The 20,063-nt window shown below is 39.4% G+C and overlaps 1 protein-coding gene across 2 annotated transcripts in view; it reads left to right on the forward strand.

Annotated features, from left to right (window-relative positions):
• Positions 1-20,063, forward strand: part of MFSD14B (major facilitator superfamily domain containing 14B) — a 123,416-nt gene that overhangs the window by 54,777 nt on the left and 48,576 nt on the right. For both annotated transcript variants that reach the window (XM_040227190.1, XM_040227253.1), the window contains one exon: positions 19,860-19,922. In XM_040227190.1, the coding sequence (XP_040083124.1) occupies positions 19,860-19,922 (63 nt within the window). The remainder of the gene's footprint in view (positions 1-19,859; positions 19,923-20,063) is intronic.

The following is a 20,063-nucleotide window of genomic DNA, read 5'->3' on the forward strand; positions in this document are numbered from 1 at the left end:
TGACAGCTGGAGTTTGTTATTCTCTTTCTTTATGATGGAGTTTACTAATATCCTGTTTCCAGTTCTTGGAATCTTGATTCTGTCATCCACCTTTGTATAATTTCAGGATGATGGTTCACGTGTATTCCTTACCCCTGCCCCAGCTTCTGCTGTAGCTAGTAGATAGCAAGTACTCTGTTCTGTTTCCAGGGCAAGAAAAAGTCCTGAAATCAGAGTTTGGAGATACACTGTGGTATACACACAATCATATTTTGTACAGTCTGAGTGCATCCTAGCTTTCATTAGGACTGATTTAAGTAGTGTAGAACAATTTACGTCTTTTTAAAAACATTTTGTGTTATTGTTGTTTTTGCTACGTCTGGTCTCAGTTGTGGCACACAGGCTCTTTATTGTGGTATGTGGCCTTATCTCTGGTTGCTGCATGGCGTCTGCAGAGCACGTGGACTCTAGTTGTGACATGTGCATGCGTGGGCTTAGTTGTCCCACGGCACGTGGGATTTTAATTCTGTGACAGAGATTGAATCTGCATCCCCTGCACTGGAGGGCAGATCCTGAACCACTGGATCACCAGGGAATTCCCAAGAATTTACTTATTATTTTCTCTGTGAGATTTGTTGCCTCTCTCATGTGGCCATGTCCTAGATTACAGCTTTAGTTTGTTAATTAGGCACCATCAGGAAGGTCTCCACCCCTAATATACTGAAGCAAAACCACAAAGTTGGCCTTACATAATGGCCTTAACCTTCCAATAGTACTATTAGCTCATACATAAAAAGGACTTCTCTCTTGTCTTACATTCCTGTTTGATATTCTACCCTCTCGTCAAAATGTGTATCGTTTTAGAGTGCCTGATCTCATTTTAATATAAATAAAGTCATCTGATTAAATTTCTTTAAATGTCTTAAAGTATATTTAAATAGAGGATGTATTTCAATAAAGATATGCTTAATATTAGTTCTTATGAGTGAAGAATTTTATTTTTTGCAATTTGCAGATTTTCTTTTGTAAACTCACATTTCAGGAATCCTGCTAAAAATTCAAGGACTCAATATTTCTTCCTACCACCCCATCTTTTCTCTGTATGGTGACCTGCTAATCCAAAGAATGTTCTTCAAACGCTTTGCTGCCACATTCAGTTTTCCTATACCTCCTTACTTACTCTCAACATATATGTTCATATAACGGACATGTAGCCTCTCATCAGCTCCACAGTCCAGCCCATTTGCTTCCTTTCATAACCAGTGTTTTCTCTTGAGAAGTGAGATGGATGGATGGATAGAGTTGTTTGTCAGGCATTTTGGGCAGAGTGCACAGGCACTTTGAGGCATGATTTGCTCTGCACTTGAAAAGGAAGTAAAGTTGTGACTATAAGCAAATTGACATTGTTTGCTTCATAAGGTGTTCCAGTCTCATTTTATATGATTTTGACTATTTCCTAATGGTGTTTTTGACCATAGTACCCAGAACCTACTGAAAGGTTGCTGCTGCAAGCCATGAGCTACACTGCAAATCGTGACCTTCGGAGGAGGGGATCTCCATCCAGGGTCAGAGATGAGGCTTGATCACTTGAAGCTTTTGTGTAATAAAGTTTTATTAAAGTATAAAGGGATAGAGGAAGCTTCTGACATAGGCTTCAGAAGAGGGCCAAAAGTGTGCTAGTTTTTAGCAAGGAGTTATATATCTGTTAAAGAATCACCTGAAAACTGAGAGAGTTGTATCAGTCCTCTCTCCCACAGCATGCATTTTGAGATGGCATTTGCACGAAGTGAACATCCCTGGCCATGAAACAATTGACATGAGTCTTAAAGAAAGGCAGATTTCCAAACAAATACGTAGTTAAAAGAAAACTTTTTATTTTGTATAGAGAAGGAAAAAACAAAACAAACAAAATCCTCCACTTGCAGGCTATTTCCTCCACTTGGGGTCCCCTAGCCTTCCTAGTTGTTACCCTCTCACTACCCTTTTGTGTGTCATATAATTATTAAAATAAGTACCGTTCACTAAAAGTACTTGTAATACACGGTGTATATTTGTGTGCTCAATCCCTCCGTCGTGTCCGACGCTTTACAGCTCTGTGGACTGTAGCCCACCAGGCTCCTCTGTCCATGGAATTGTTGGAGGAAGGGGGACCCCTTCCAGGCCCCAGAAGTGGTCTCTTGTCTAACACTTGGAAGTGAATTGTCCAAGAAGACACGTATGCTGACAGAGAAAGATTTTTATTGGGAAGGGGTGTCTGGGCGGAGAGCAGTTGGGTAACTGAATTCAGGAGAACTGCTCTGCCACATGGCTCGCAATCTTGGGTTATATGGTGATGGGATTAGTTTCCAGGTTGTCTTTGGCCAGTCATTCTGACTCAGAGTCCTTCCTGGTGGTGCACACATGGCTCAGTCAAGACAGATGCCAGAGAGAAGGATTCTGGGAGGTGGTTGAATACGTGGTCACCTTTTGACCTTTCCTGAACTCTTCTGGTGGTTGGTGGTGGCTTCTTAGTTCCGCATTCCTTTCCAGGACCTCCTGTCTTAAAACAACTCATGCAAATGGTTACTATGGTTCCTGGCCAGGGTGGGCGGTTTCAGTCAGTGTGCTTCTCCTAACAGAATTTTCCAAGCAAAAATACTGGAGTGGGTTGCCATTTCCTACTCCAGGGGATCTTTCTGACCCAGGGATCGAACCTGCATCTCCTGTGTCTCCTGCCCTGGCAGATGGATTCTTTACCACAGAGCCACCAAGGGAGCCCAGTACATTAATATGATGACATTAAATCTTCACCTTCCTTTGCACAGCTGACAGTCACTATGTCTTAGCTAGTCTGATGCAATGATCTTTGTTTGGCATTTATTTCTGTCTTATTGTGTGTTGTATGTTGTAATCTGTAGCATGCTTTTATATCTATAAACTTGTGAATGCTTTAAAAACTGCTGATTTCCAGCTTACCAAGTTAATATAATTTTAAAAAGAGTTGACATGAAAATATCAATGCAGGGTAACTGTTGGTGGGTCTTTTTGTCTTAGAATTTGGTATATAAAATATTTAGTGTGCATTCTAGATTTTTAAATAATTTTTTCAGCATTTTTAATATATTATTATTATTGCTTTCTGACATCTATTACATCTGATGGGAAGAGAGTTGTTAATAAGTATTGTAGTTCACTTGATGTCAGAGGGTCTGTAAACTATGGTCCACAGGCTTAATCTGGCCCACTACCTGTTTTTATGTGGTCTGTGTACTAAATTTTTTTTTTTTTTTTTTTTGCATTTCTAAAAAGTATGTTTTTGGTCCCACATGAAAACTGTATGAAATTCAAATGTAAAAGTTTCTTGGACCACAGCAGTGCTGACTGAATGTGAAAGCTTTTGTTCTACAGTGGCAGAGTTGAGTAGTTGTAACACAGACCATCTTATCTAAAATATTTATCTTATATTTATGTTCCTTTACTAGGTGTGGAACTGTGTTTTGTTTGTTTCTTTATTTGTTTTTTAGCCATGTCTTGCAGCTTGGAGGATCTTGGTTCCCTGATGAGAGGTGGAACCTGGGCTGTGGTAATGAAAGTGCAGAGTCCTAAGCACTGGACCGCCAGGAAATTCTCTCTTTGGGTTATTTACTTGTGGCTTGTTTAGCTTCTGAGGTCTGTAGATTTATATATATATATGGCTTCCCAGGTGGCACTTTTTGAAACCACTCTTTCAGCAATTTTGATGTAGCAATCCATTGATGCTTTTGAACAGTGGTGTTGGAGAAAACTCTTGAGCGTCCCTTGGATTGCAAGAAAATCAAACCAGTGAGTCCTAAGGAAATCAGTCCTGAGTGTTCATTGGAAGAACTGATCCTGAAGCTGAAGCTTCGATACTTCGGCCACCTGATGTGAAGAACTGACTCACTGGAAAAAACCCTGATGCTGGGATAGATTGAAGGCAGGAGGAGAAGGGGATGACAGAGGATGAGATGGTTGGATGTCATCACCAACTTGGTAGACATGAGTTTGAGCAATCTCCAGGAGCTGATGATGGACAAGCTGGTATACTACATTCCATGGAGTTGCAAAGAGTCAGTCATGACTGACTGACTGAACTGAACTGAGGTGGTGCTAAGTGGTAAAGAACCCACCTGCCAGTGCAGGTGGATGTAAGAGATACATTCCCTGGATAGGAAAGATCCCCTGGAGGGCAACCCACTCCTGTGTGTGTGTGTGTGTGTGTGTGTGTGTGTATTTTAATCAAATTTGGGAAGTTTTGACCATTATTGTTTCAAATATTTTTGCTGCCATTTCCGTCTTTTCCGGGGCTTCCCTGGTGGCTCAGAGGTTAAAGCATCTGCCTGCAAGGTGGGAGACCCAGGTTCAATCCTTGGGTCAGGAAGATCCCCTGGAGAAGGAACTGGCAACCCACTCCAGTATTCTTGCCTAGAGAATCCCACGGACAGAGGAGCCTGGTAGGTTACAGTCCGTGGGGTTGCAAAGAGTCGGACACAACTGAGCGACTTCACTTTCACTTTCACTTCCGTCTTTTCCATTCGGGACTCTCATCATACTTGAATTGTCACAGGTGTCAATCTCACCTGCGCCACCAGAATTTTCACTTTTTTCAGAATTTTACCATCAGAATTTTCACTTTGGTATGACAGAACAGACGGTCAACAAATTCTGTCCTAATAAAGCTGGACAAAACAATCACAAACAACCATTTCAGTACTCTGGAATTCAGCCAGAGGAACACAACAAACTGAGAAGCACGCACTTATTAAGCTATTCAACTTCAGGCAACAACAGTGTTTTTGCAGTTCTGAGCTATATATATCCTTTTGTTAAATTGTAACTGTGAATGTAACAGTTTCTGAGTCGTGAGATTCCTTTTGTTGATGGACATTTGTGTTTGCCTATTACACATACTGGTTTTATGATATTTCCTGTATATGTCTGTTGGTGACTGTGTATACGTTTTTTTTCTTGTTTCTACCTAGGAATAAACTGCAGAGTTTTGTTCAGTTTGCTATATATTGCCAAAATTTTCCAGAGTGGTTGAATCAATTTACCCTCCAGTAAACCAGGCTCTACATCTTCACCCACAATTGGTATTTCATTGTTAATGATTCTGATGTGTACAGTGTGGCCTTACTTTCCATCTTCCTAATGATCAATGAAGTTAATGTCCTTTTTATATATTTGTCTTGTGACTATGTTTGTGAAGTGTCAGCTCAAGTATTTCATCCATTTTAAATAATTGTGTTGTCTATTCTTTTCTCATTATGTGTAGGATTTCTTTATATATTCTGTATATAAGTTCTTTTTTTTTTTTGTTACATGTATGCATGTATGTTTGTTTTCCCTTCATGGATCACAGCCTTGCTGTGTCAAAGGGGCTTGTGTAACTCCATAAATTTATGAGCCATGCACTGCATGGCTACCCAAGATGGACAGGATATAGTGAAGAGTTCTGACAGGACGTGGTCCACTGGAGAAGAAAATTGCAACCCACTGATTCCAAATAGGAAAATGAGTATGTCAAGGCTGTATATTGTCACCCCACTTATTTAACTTATATGCAGAATACAACATGAGAAACGCTCGGCTAGAAGAAGCACAAGCTGAAATCAGGATTGCCAGGAGAAATACCAATAACCTCATATATGCAGATGATACCACCCTTATGGCAGAAAGTGAAGAGGAACTAAAAAGCCTCTTGATGAAAAGAGGAGAGTGAAAAAGTTGGCCTAAAGCTCAACATTCAGAAAACTAAGATCATGGCATCTGGTCCCATCACTTCATGGGAAATAGATGGGGAAACAGTGGGAACAGTGTCAGACTTTATTTTTGGGGGCTCCAAAATCACTGCAGATGGTGACTGCAGCCATGAAATTAAAAGACGCTTACTCCTTGGAAGAAAAGTTATGACCAACCTAGATAGCATATTCAAAAGCAGAGACATTACTTTGCCGACTAAGGTCCATCTAGTCAAGGCTATGGTTTTTCCAGTAGTCATGTATGGATGTGAGAGTTGGACTGTGAAGAAAGCTGAGCACTGAAGAATTGATGCTTTTGAACTGTGGAGTTGGAGAAGACTCTTGAGAGTCCCTTGGACTGCAAGGAGATCCAACCAGTCCTTTCTGACGGAGATCAGCCCTGGGATTTCTTTGGAAGGAATGATGCTAGCTGAAACTCCAATACTTTGGCCATCTCATGCGAAGAGTTGACTCATTGGAAAAGACCCTGATGCTGGGAGGGATTGGGGGCAGGAGGAGAAGGGGACGACAGAGGATGAGATGGTTGGATGGCATCACCGACTTGATGGACATGAGTTTGAGTGAACTCGGGAAGTTGGTGATGGACAGGGAGACCTGGCGTGCTGCAATTCATGGGGTCACAAAGAGTTGGACACAACTGAGTGATTGAACTGAACTGAACAGTATTCTTGCCTGGAGAACCCCAGGGACAGTATAAAAAGGCAAAAAGATGGCCACCCAAATTGGAAGGTGTCCAATATACTACTGCAGAAGAGTGAAGGTCAATTACTGATAGCTGCAGTAAGAATGAAGTGGCTGGGTTGAAGTGGGAATGACGTTCAGCTTTGAGTATGTCTGGTGCTGAAAGAAAGTCCAATAAATACAATAAATATTGCATAGGGATCTGGAATGTTAGATCCATGAATTAAGATAAATTAGATGTGGTTAACCAGGAGATGGCAAGATTGAACATTGACATCTTAGGACTTACTGAGTGAATGTGAACAGGAATGGATGAATTTAATTCAGATGATCATCATATCTACTACTATAGGCAAGAATCCATTAGAAGAAATGGAGTAGCTCTTGGAAATGCAGTACTTGGATGCAGTCTCAAAAACAACAGAATAATCTGTTTGTTTCCAAGGCAAGCCTTATTCAACATCACAGTAATCCAAGTGTGTGTCCCAACCAATGATGTGAAAGAAGCTGAAGTTGACCACTTCTGTGAAGACCTACAAGATCTTCTAGAACTAACACCATAAAAAGATGTCCTTTTCATTATTGGAAATTGAAATGCAAAAGTAGGAAGTCAAGAGATACCTGGAGTAACTGTCAAGTTTGGTGTTGGAGTACAAAATGAAGCACAAGAAAGATTAACAGACTTTTGCCAAGAGAACACACTGGTCATAGCAAACACTCTTTCCAACAACCCAAGAGATGACTCTACACATGGACATCACCAAATGGTCAATACGGAAATCAGGTTGATTATGTTCTTTGCAGCCAAAATTGGAGAAGTTCTATACAGTCAGCAAAAACAAAACATGGAGTTGACTGTGGCTCAGATCATGAGCTCTTTATTGCATAATTCAGGCTTAAATTGAAGAAAGTAGGGAAAACCACTAGGCCATTCAGTTCAGTTGCTCAGTCATGTCCAACTCTTTGTGACCCATGGTCTACAGCAGCCAGGCTTCCCTGTCCATCACCAATGCCCAGAGCTTGCTTATCATGTCCATTGAGTTGGTGATCACTTCCAACCATCTCATCCTCTGTCATACCCTTTTCCAATGAGTCAGTGCTTTGCATCAGGTGGCCAAAGTATTGGAGCTTTAGCTTCAGCATCACTCATTCCAATGAATATTCAGTACTGATTTTCTTTAGGATTGACTGGTTTGATCTCCTTGCAGACCAAGGGACTCTCAAGAGTCTTCTCCAACACCACAGCTCAAAAGCATCAATTCTTTGGTGCTCAGTTTTCTTTATGGTTCAACTCTCACATCCATACATGACTGACTACTAGAAAAAACATAGCTTTGTTCAGTCCTTGCTGTTTCTGGCCTTTATTGGGCCCATTCTTGCATGAATTATTCCCTTGGTATCTCTGATATTCTTGAAGAGATCTCTAGTCTTTCTCATTGTATTGGTTTTCTCTATTTCTTTGCATTGATCACTCGGGAAGGCTTTCTTATCTCTCTTTGCTGTTTTTGGAACTCTGCATACAGATGAGTATATCTTTCCTTTTCTGCTTTGCCTTTTGCTTCTCTTGTTTTCTCAGTTATTTGTAAGGCCTCCTCAGAAAACCATTATGCCTCTTTGCATTTCTTTTTCTTGGGGATGGTCTTAATCAGTGCCTCCTATACAGTGTCATGGCCCTCCGTCCATAGTTCTTCAGTCACTTTGTCTACCAGATCTAATCTCTTTAACTTATTTGTCACTTCCACTGTATAAAATCATAAGGGATTTGATTTAGGTCATACCTGAATGGTCTAGTGGTTTTCCCTACTATGTTTTTCAATTTAAGTGTGAAATTGGCAATAGGGAGTTCATGATCTGAGCCACAGTCAGCTCCTGGTCTTCTTTTTGCTGACTGTATAGAGCTTCTCCATCTTCAGCTACAAAGAATATAATCAGTCTGATTTTGTATTGATCATCTGGTGATGTCCATGTATATAGTCTTGTCTTGTGTTGTTGGAAGAGAGTGTTTGCTATGACTAGTGCATTCTCTTGGCAAAACTCTATTAGCCTTTGCCCTGCTTCATTTTGTACTCCGAGGACAAACTTGGCTGTTTATCCAGGTATCTCTTGACTTCCAACTTTTGCATTCCAGTCCCCTGTGATGGGAGATACCCGTCTTCCAAGGTAAGGAGCAGCGGCTGCGCTTTGCTGGAGCAGCCGTGAAGAGATACCCCATGTCCATGGTAAGAGAAACCCAAGTAAGATGGTAGGTGTTGCGAGAGGGAATCAGAGGGCAGACACACTGAAACCATAATCACAGAAAAATAGCCAATCTGATAACACGGACCAAGCCTTGTCTAACTAAATGAAACTAAGCCATGCTGTGTGGGGCCACCAGAGACAGATGGGTCATGGTGGAGAGGTCTGACAGAATGTGGTCCACTGGAGAAGGGAATGGCAAACCACTTCAGTATTCTTGCTTGAGAACCCCATGAACAGTATGAAAGGCAAAATGATAGGATACTGAAAGAGGAACTCCCCAGGTTGGTAAGTGCCCAATATGCTACTGGAGATGAGTGGAGAAATAAATCCAGAAAGAATGAAGGGATGGAGCCAAAGCAAAAACAATACCCAGCTGTGGATGTGACTGGTGATAGAAGCAAGGTCCAATGCTGTAAAGAGCAATATTGCATAGGAATCTGGAATGTCAGGTCCATGAATCAAGGCAAATTGGAAGTGGTCAAATGGGAGATGGCAAGAGTGAACATCGACCTTCTAGGAATCAGTGAACTAAAATGGACTGGAATGGGTGGATTTAACTCAGATGACCATTATATCTACTTCTATGGGCAGGGATCCCTTAGAAGAAATAGCATAGTCATCATGGTCAACAAAAGAGTCTGAAATGCAGAATTTGATGCAATGTCAAAAACGACAGAATGACCTCTGTTCGTTCTGAGGCAAACCATTCAATATCACGATAATCCAAGCCTATGCCCCAACCAGTAACGCTGAAGAAGCTGAACGGTTCTATGAAGACCTATAAGACCTTTTAGAACTAACACCCAAAAAAGATGTCCTTTTCATTATAGGGGACTGGAATGCAAAAGTAGGAAGTCAAGAAACACCTGGAGTAACAGGCAAAGTTGGCCTTGGAGTACGGAATGAAGCAGGGCAAAGGCTAATAGAGTTTTGCCAAGAGAATGCACTGGTCATAGCAAACACTTTCTTCCAACAACACAAGAGAAGACTCTACACATGGACATCACTAGATGGTCAACACTGAAATCAGATTGATTATATTCTTTGTAGCTGAAGATGGAGAAGCTCTATACAGTCAGCAAAAAGAAGACCGAGAGCTGACTGTGGCTCAGAACATGAACACTTTATTGCCAAATTCAGACTTAAATTGAAGAAAGTAGGGAAAACCACTAGACCATTCAGGTATGACCTAAATCAAATCCTTTATGATTATACAGTGGAAGTGAGAAATACATTTAAGGGACTAGATCTGATAGAGTGCCTGATGAACTATGGATGGAGGTTCGTGACATTGTACAGGAGACAGGGATCAAGACCATCCCCATGGAAAAGAAATGCAAAAGAGCAAAATGGCTGTCTGAGGAGGCCTTACAAATAGCTATGAAAAGAAGAGAAGTGAAAAGCAAAGGAGAAAAGGAAAGATATACCCATTTGAACGCAGAGTTCCAAAGAATAGCAAGGAGAGTTAAAAAAAGCCTTCTCAATGCAAAGAAATAGAGGAAAACAACAGAATAGAAAAGACTAGAGATCTCTTCAAGAAAATTAGAGATACCAAGGGAACATTTCATGCAAAGATGGGCTCGATAAAGGACAGAAATGGTCTGGACCTAACAGAAGCAGAAGATATTAAGAAGAGGTGGCAAGAATACACAGGAGAACTGTACAAAAAAGATCTTCATGACCCAGATAATCATGATGGTGTGATCACTAATCTGAATAAGAGTCTTGCTGGGTAGAGTATTCTTGATTGTAGGTCCTTCTCTTTCATCACTTTAAATATATCATGCCCTTCCCTTCTAGCTTGTACAGTTTCTATTGAGAAACTAGCTTATAACCTTGTGCAAGTTCCCTTGTATGTTCTTTGTCATTTTACCCTTGTTGGCTTTTAATATTTTATCTTTGTTTTTAATTTTTGTCATATTGATTGCTGTGTGTGTTTTCCTCCTTGGGTTTATCCTGCCTTAGACTCTGTGTGCTGCCTGGACTTGACGATTTCCTTTCTCATGTTAAGAAAGTTTGCAGCTAATATTTCTTCAAATATTTTCTTGGGTCCTTTCTCTCTCTCTTCTCCTTCTGGGACACCTATAATGTGAATGTTGGTGTGTTTATTGTTGTCCCAGAGGTCTCTTCATTCTTTCTTCTGTAGTCTGTTCTGTGGCAGTGATTTTGACCATTCTGTCCTCCAGGTCATCAATCCATTTTCCTACCTCCATTATTTGGCTATTGGTTCCTTCTAGTTTATTGTTCATCTGTTATTTTGTTCTTCAGTTCTTCCAGGTCTTTGGCAAACACTTCCTGTATCTTCTCCATTGTTTTCCCAAGATCCTGGATGATCTTCACTATCATTATTCTCAATTCTCTCTCTGGAAGGTTCAGTTCGGTTGCTCAGTCATGTCAGACTCTTTGTGACCCCATGGACTACAGCACTCCAGGCCTCCTTGCCTATCTTCATTTAGTTGTTTTCCTGGTGTTTTATCTTGTCCCTTAATCTGGGACATAACTTTTCTGCTTTTTCATGCTGATTACTTTCTATAATGTGGTTTTTCTTCTAGCAGCTGTAGAGTTGTGGTTATTCTTGCTTCTTCGGTCTGCCCTCTAATGGAGTTGGCTAAGAGGCTTGTGTAAGCTTCCTGATGGGATAGACTGGTGGGGAAAACTGGGTCTTGCAATGGTGGGCAGGGCCATGCTCAATAAAACTTTAATCCAGTTGTCTGCTGATGGGTGGTGGAGTTGTGCTCCTTCCCTGTTTGTTTTTTAGCCTGAGGCTAGCCACCTCTTTGGTAGGGTTAGTGGCAACCTCCAGGAGGACTTATACCAAGGGTCCATTTCCAGGACTGCTGCTGCCAGTGCCCCCATTCCCACGGTGAGTCCCTGCTGACCCACGCCTCAACAGGAGGCCCTCCACCACTAGCAGGTAGCTCTGGTTCAGCCTCCAGTGGGGTCACTGCTCCTTTCCCCTAGGTCTTGGTGCACACAAGGTTTTGTTTCTGCCCTCTATGAGTGGAGTCTGTTTTCCCCAGTCCTGTGGAAGCCCTGTAATCAAATCCTGCTGGTCTTCAAAGTCAGACTCCCTGGGGATTCCCAGTTCCTTTGCCAGATCCCAGGCTGGGAAGACTGATGCGGAGTTCTGAACCTTCACAACAGTGGGAGAACTTCCTTGGTATTACAGTCGCCAGTTTGTGGGTCACCCTCCTGACAGGTATAGGATTTGATTTTAACACGACTGAGCCCTTCCTGGCATCTCCTTGTGGCTTTTTCTTTGTCTTTAGACATGGGGTATCTTTTTTTTGGTGGGTTCCAGTGTTCTCCTGTCGATGGTTTTTAACAGCTAGTTGCAATTTTGGTGCTCTCACAGGAGTTGCATGCTGATCTTTCTACTCCACCATGTTGACCTGAAAGTCAGTATACTTTTAAAAAATTAATGAATTAAAATTATTATTATTTTGCTGAGCTGAGTCTTTGTTGCTATGCAGGCTTTTTCTAGTTGCAGCCTGCCAGCTTCTCATTGCAGCAGCATCTCTTGTTGCAGAGCATGGGCTCTAGAGCATGCAGGCTTCAGTAGCTGTGGCACACAGGTTTAGTTTCCTGACAGCATGTGGAATCTCCTGGATCAGGCATCAAACCCATGTCCCCTGCATTGGCAGGTGGATTCTCAACCACTGGACCACCAGAAAAGTCCTAGCATTAGGTTTGTTTTGATAACAGTTACTGTCTTTTGTAGTGTAATTATTTATATACTGAAAATTTTTTTGAATTTGAAAAGTTTGGAAAAGTTTTCTATTTTCTTTGTAGCTGCTTTATTTTATAAAGGTTTAGTCGTTAGCTTAGTAGAAAATAAATTATTGACTTGTTTTGTTTTACTTATTTCTTTAATAAAACTTTACTATTTCATTATCTTTTTTTAATAGGAAAAAGTAGGAAAGTTTTAAAAAGCACATATTAAAAAATTTTAGAAGAACTGCCTGCATCATTGCTTTATTACCCAGAAACAGTTTCTCATACTGCCAGACATTCCATTGCCCTGCCATACCTGCTGCTCAGTTCAATTCAGTCGCTCAGTCGTGCCCCACTATTTGCGACCCCATGAATGGCAGCACACCAGGCCTCCCTGTCTATCACCAATTCCCAGAGTTCACTCAGGCTCACATCCATCGAGTCAGTGATGCCATCCAGCCATCTCATCCTCTGTCATCCCCTTCTCCTCCTGCCCCCAATCCCTCCCAGCATCAGAGTATTTTCCAATGAGTCAACTCTTTGCATGAGGTGGCCAAATTACTGGAGTTTCAGCGTTAGCATCATTCCTTCCAGAGAAATCCCAGGGCTGATCTCCTGTATCTAATTCCTGTAGAACTATATATTCTAATGTGCAGTTCAGTAAATCCATGTTCTGTCATTCATACATGGATATGTTGTTGGTTTCTCATTTGTGTCCAGCTCTTTGGAACGCCATGAACTGCAGCACACCAGGCTTCCCTGTCCTTCAGTTTTGCACACACTCATGTCCATTGAGTCGGTGATACCATCCAACCATCTCATCTTCTTTCGCCCCCTTTTCTTGCCCTCAGTCTTTCCCAGCATCAGTCTTTGTCAGTGAGTCAGCTCTTTGTATCAAGTGGCCAAAGTATCGGAGTTTAAACTTTAGCATCAGTCCTTCCAATGAATATTTAGAGTTGATTTCCTTTAAGATTGACATGGATATGGTCTTGCCAAATTAAAGATTTAATTTCTTTATGCTAGATACATTACCTGCATAAATGAATGCATATTTGGATTATCTTGAATGTAGAACTGTTTTAGGGGACACCAGAGGTCTGCAAGGTAAGGATTAAGCTGGAGGCAGCAGAGATGAACAGAATTACTGTCCCTTTGACAGAGTGAAGGCAGTCCTGGAGTTACTGGTGTAGTGTTCACCAGTGCTCCCCTGAAACCCATAGACAAGGGGAGTTTGAAAAATACCTGTTAAGGTCTCAGCCTTGGTCTGACAGTGTGTAATAGGGAAAAAGTGGGGCTAAAAGACTGGATAAGAGAAACATTTTTCTTATCAGAAAATATTTTTGACACACCAGGGATCAGAGAAACATTTTTTCAAAATATACTGACTGTTATGTTTTGCTATTTTACCATATTTCTGTGATGCATATGATAAATCATTAAACAGTTCTAATATTGATTAGTATTCCCTTTGAAGATTTCTGTATCTCTATTCTATGAAATTTGTTATTAGGAAAGATTTTTCTGAAAATTTATTTTGCACTTGAGTTATTTGTTGTCCTTTATCTTTTCTTTTTTTTTTTTTTTTTTGTTTGTTTGTTTTTCAGTACAGTGAGTAGAGTTCAAATGCCACTACCTCGATGGCAAATCTTTTCTAACCTATAAAAATTATGTTATTAAGGGATAGATTTGAAATCATTTCTATGGATACATCTTAATTTCATTTTTTGAAAAATCTGTGGAGATAAACTTTCTAAAGTTAGAGGCTAGTCACTCTTTCCTTCCCTCTGTTTTTGTAATTCATATGATTTCAGGTGCATAGAAATAGATTAGTCATAACTGTCTTCATGATACATAGATTTGTTTCACTCATGGAATGAAACATTTAATTAAACATTCATCCCCCATTTGTTTTATCCTTCTTTATTTTGTTTTTAAAATTTATTGCTGCAGCATAGTTTTTAAGGATGTGTTGAATACCGGTGAACCCGTGCATAACCCAATAACAATTTATTTCTGTGTCCTCTTTGCCTATCTCTTTCCCTACTCCTCATCCACAAAGTTAACTACAATTCTGAATTTTTTTTGTCATTTGCTTGATTACTTTCTAGATTTAGATCACATTATTGTATATATAAATACACGGATGTGTCTGTGTTATTTGATTCTGGTTATTTTTGAACTTCTAAAAAGGGCATAATGTATAACATTCATGTTGTCTTCTGGGGCTTCCTTTTTTCTATTGTGCACTGTTAGTGCAATTTATGAATATTTGTTTCTAGTTTTTCCATTGTTTATACAATGCTGCTATAAACATTCTGTACATGTCTTGATGCTCATGTGCTTGATTTTCCTTTTCTGGTTAAACATTATGGGATCTTAGTTTATGCAAAAGTTCAGTTTATCCATTTTTATCTAGTTCCATTTAGTTGCTTTTAACTTCATTAGAAAGTTTTGTAAAATTGTATTGTGATGGTTGTCATAGCAGCATGAATTTTTGAAAAAAAAACATCAAAATTGATGAATTTTTTTGTAGCCATTTTAATATTGAAGGTGGAAGGAAAAAAGCAACATTTTTTGGACACATTATGCTTTACTATTTCAAGAAAGGTAAAAACAGAACTGAAACACAGAAAAAAGAGCAGTATATGGAAAAGGTGCTGTGACTGTTGAATGTATCAAAAGTAGCTTGCCAAGTTTCATACTGGAGATTTCTTGCTGGATAGTAAAGTCAATGTTATACCACGTGGGAGAGAGCCAACATACTCAATATCCAAAACCAGGCATTGAAAATCATTTGCACCAGCTTGGTTATGTCAGTCACTTTGATGTTTGGGTTCCACACAAGTTAAGCAAAAGAAAAACCCTTCTTGACTATATTTTCACACTGGATTCTTAACTTAAATGTAACAAAAATGTACCAGTTTTTAAAATTGTGATGGACAATGAAAAGTGGAAACTGTACAATAATGTGAAATGGAAAAGATTGCTGGGCAAATGAAATGAACCACCACCAACCATACTGAAGGCTGGTCTTCCTTCATCCAAAGAAGGTGATGTCATGTATGTGGCGGGATTGGTAGGAAGTCCTTTATTATGGACTCTATATGGAAAACCAGACAATTAATTCTAGCAAGTACTGCGCCCATTGAGACCAACTGAAAGTACACAATGAAAAGCATCCAAAATTAGTCAACAGAAAATGCTTAATCTTCCATCAGAATAATGCATGTTTCTTTGATGACCAGGCAAAAATTGTTATAACTTGGCTGGGAAGTTCTGATTCATCCACTGTGTTCACCAGACATTGCACTTTCAAATTTTGACTTATTTCAGTCTATACAAAATTATCTTAATGGAAAAAAATTTGAATTCCCTGAAAGACTATAGAAGCCACCTGTGACAGTTCTTTGCTCAAAAAGATAAAAATTTAGGCAAGATCGAATTACAAAGTTGACTGGAAAATGGCAGAAAATAAGTGGAACAAAATGGCGGATACATTATTCAATAAAGTTCTTGGCAAAATGAAAAATGTGTCTTTTATTTTTACTTAAAAACTGAAGGAATTTTTTGGCAAACCCAGTATGAGTGGTTATCCTTTGGTTCCAAATCCTGTGATTCAAATTATGGTTTTAGGCTGTACTTTTTTTGCCTTTTAACTGGTATATCAAGTCTTTGTGAATTCAATTACTTCATTATTTTTTTCTATGTACTGCAGTTCTAAGTTGTCATTTTGTTCCTTTTTGCCTTCATTTGCATTGAATAGTTAGGCTATTTTTTCTTTCTTTTTTTTTTAATTTTATTTATTTATTTATTTATTTTTAATTTTACTTTATAATTCTTTATTGGTTTTGCCATACATTGACATGAATCCACCACGGGTGTACATGCGTTCCCAAACATGAACCCCCCTCCCACCCCCCTCCCCACACCATCTCTCTGGGTCATGCCCGTGTACCAGCCCCAAGCATGCCATATCCTGCATCGGACATAGACTGGCAATTCGATTCCTACATGATATTACATATGTTTCAATGCCATTCTCCCAAATCATCTCACCCTCTCCCTCTCCCTCTGAGTCCAAAAGTCCGCTATACACATCTGTGTCTTTTTTGCTGTCCTGCATACAGGGTCATCATTGCCATTTTCTTCTATTACATTAGAAGTATTCTGCTCTATTCGTGTTATTTTTGTGGTTTCTATAGCATTACATGTAAACTTATCAAAGTCTACTCTTAATCAATATCTTTAATTTTATATAATATTAACATGTTATTGTTCAGTTGTTAAGTCATGTCCAACTCTTTGCAACCCCATGGACTGCAGCATGCCAGGCCTCCCTGCCTCTCACTGTCTCCCACTGTTGCCCAAGTTCATTTCCATTGAATCAGTAATGCTATCCAGCCGTCTCATTCTCTGCCTCACTCTTCTCCTTTTGCCTTCCACCTTTCCCAGCATCAGTGTCTTTTCCAGTTAGTCGGCTCTTTACATCAGGTAGCCAAAGTATTGGAGCTTCAGCTTCCGCATCAGTCCTTCCAATGAATATTCAGGGTTGATTTCCTTAAAGATTCCTTTAGGATGTCCAGCATATTAGCATAAATGAGGTAAATGAATATTATTAAGTATTTTGTTTTTGTTGTTTAGTCATAAAGAGTTGTTTGCCTTTTTCTGACCCCTTGAACTGTATAGCCCACCAGGCTCCTCTGCCATGGGATTTAGCAGGCAAGAATACTGGAGTGGGTTGTCATTTCCTTCTCTAACCTTTTTTTTCTTTACTTCAGACTTCAAGCTTTTCATTTGATATCGGCATATAGCCAACTGATTAACAGGGTTGTGGTAGTTTCAGTTGAATAGTGCAAGGATTCAGCCATACATATACATGTATCCATTCTCCCTCAAACCTCCCTACCATGCAGGCAAGCACATAATATTGAGCAGAGTTCCGTGTGCTATACAACAGGCCTTTGTAGCCTACCCATTTTACATGGTCATGTACACACTGCTCTATGTAAAATCCAATTAAATATTTTGCTTCTGTATAATAAAAATAAAAACTATAAGACCCATTATTTTTGTTTTGTAGCATCCCTGTTCATTTATATACCATTTTCCATGATCTTTATTTTGCATCTTGAACCTTAATTATACCTCTATAATTTTCCTTCTCCTGAAAATATTTTTTTTAATATATTCAGTTCAGTTGAGTTCAGTCACGCAGTCGTGTCCAACTCTTTGTGACCCCATGAATTGCAGCACTCAAACTCACGTCCATCAAGTTGGTGATGCCATCCAGCCATCTCACCCTCTGTCGTCCCCTTCTCCTGCCCCCAATCCCTCCCAGCATCAGGGTCTTTTCCAGTGAATCAACTCTTCTCATGAGGTGGCCAAAGTATTGGAGTTTCAGCTTTAGCATCTTTCCTTCCAAAGAACACCCAGGACTGATCTCCTTCAGAAAGGACTGGTTGGATCTCCTTGTAGTCCAAGGGACTCTCAAAAGTCTTCTCCAACACCACAGTTCAAAAGCATCAATTCTTCGGCATTCAGCTTTCTTCACAGTCCAACTCTCACATCAATGCATGACCACTGGAAAAACCACAGCCTTGACTAGATGGACCTTTGTTGGCAAAGTAATGTCTCTGCTTTTTAATATGCTGTCTAAGTTGCTCATAACTTTCCTTCCAAGGAGTAAGCGTCATTTAATTTCATGGCTGCAGTCACCATCTGCAGTGATTTTGGAGCCCCCCAAAATAAAGTCTAACACTGTTGCCACGGTTTCCCCATCTATTTGCCATGAAGTGATGGGACCAGATGCCATGATCTTAGTTTTATGAATGTTGAGCTTTAAGCCAACTTTTTCATTCTCCTGTTTCACTTTCATCAAGAGGCTTTTTAGTTCCTCTTAACTTTCTGCCATAAAGGTGGTGTCATCTACATATCTGAGGTTACTGATATTTCTCCCAGCAATCTTGATTCCAGCTTGTGCTTCTTCCAGCCCAGCATTTCTCATGATGTACTCTGCATATAAGTTAAATAAGCAGGGTGCCAATATATAGCCTTGACGTACTCCTTTTCCTATTTGGAACCAGTCTGTTGTTCCATGTCCAGTTCTAACTGTTTCTTCCTGCATATAAGTTTCTCAAGAGGCAGGTCAGGGGGTCTGGTATTCCCATCTCTTTCAGAATTTTCCACAGTTCATTGTGATCCACACAGTCAAATTAGCAGAGTCTATAAGTTAGTAAACTCATTACTATAAGTTAATAAACTTGTTTTTGCCAAATCGAAAAATGTGGATACTTGCCTTTGTGTCAGAGGATATTTTAACTGGGTATACAATTTTAGGTTGGCATTTGTTTTATTTTTCTTACTATCCTGATGATAGAATAGCACACTCCTTGTCTCAGTTCAAAAATGTTAGTCTTAAGAAATAATCTAACTGTTGTTCCTTTGAAAGCAATCTGTTATTTCTGTTTTAAAGAATTTTTTTATGGTTCTCTATAATTTTAATTTGATTGCAAATGTGGATTTCTTTTTATACTGCTTAAAATTTGATAGGTTGCTTTAATCTCTTCATTGATGTCTGTCATTGATTGAACTACATTCTCAATCACTGGCTTCTAAAATATTATCTCTGCCTCACTGTTATTACTGGACTAGTTTACATTGTTAAACTTTCTTATTGGCTTCTCTGTGTCTCTTACTTTCTGTCTTATATCCTGTCTATTTGTCTCTGCTGCATTCTGGATAACTTCTTTTAACCTATCTTTTGGTTCAGTTATTCTGTCTTAAACTGTGTTTAATCTTGTTAAACATACCCATTGAGTTTTTAATTTAGTTTTTTCTCTTCTAGACTTTTGTTCTTTTAATCTGCTGCAAAGTTTCAAGGTTACTTTATATGTCTTGTAACACAGTAAGCATGCTCTTTACATGAGGTCTTTGAGTGTTTGTTATGTATTGTTTGCTGTTTTCTTGTTCATGGTGTCTTACTTACTTTTGTATCTGATTACCTTTGATTATGTCCTTGTCATTATATTTGAGAAAGCACATATATGGTTGATGTGAAGCCCGAGTGATGGCCTTTTCAGAAATAACTTCAGATTTTTTTCTTCTAAACATCTGGAGAGGCTATCAGTCTGGATCAGTATAATCCGAATTTAAGGTTTGAGGTTAGCTGGACCATGTACGTACCATGAATCTGGGCTGCAGGTTCATAACTAAGTTTGAGTAACTCTTTGCAGTACATCCTTTAAATTGTTTGTGCTTTTGTAGCAAAAGCAACTGAATCCTGGGCATACCTTTTTAGGTTCTTTATTTAGATTTCTACCTCATTATCTTATTACCTTTTCATACTTTCAAGACATTTTCCATATTTCATTATTCCTTAATATTTTTCATTCCAGGGTTTAGTTACCTAGTCTGCCATTAACAAGAGTCAGAAATCTTTCCCTTTCATTTACTTTAGAATTTTTCTTGATGTTTGTTTGCTTTTTGTAGGTTCTACATGAAACATTTCCTCAACACACATTCCTCATGAATGGTCTCATTCAGGGTGTAAAGGTAAGAACAATTTTTGTTTGGTCCACAACAAACCAAAGCCAGGAATCCTTGATAGCTTAACTCTGGAAGTTTAAATAGGACTCTGGAAGTTTAAATAGGACTCTGGAAAACTATTACCATTTGTAAATTTTGTAAATCAAA

The sequence above is a fragment of the Oryx dammah genome, unplaced genomic scaffold, assembly GCF_014754425.2.
Source record: "Oryx dammah isolate SB20612 unplaced genomic scaffold, SCBI_Odam_1.1 HiC_scaffold_1, whole genome shotgun sequence".
Taxonomy (NCBI): Eukaryota; Metazoa; Chordata; class Mammalia; order Artiodactyla; family Bovidae; genus Oryx; species Oryx dammah.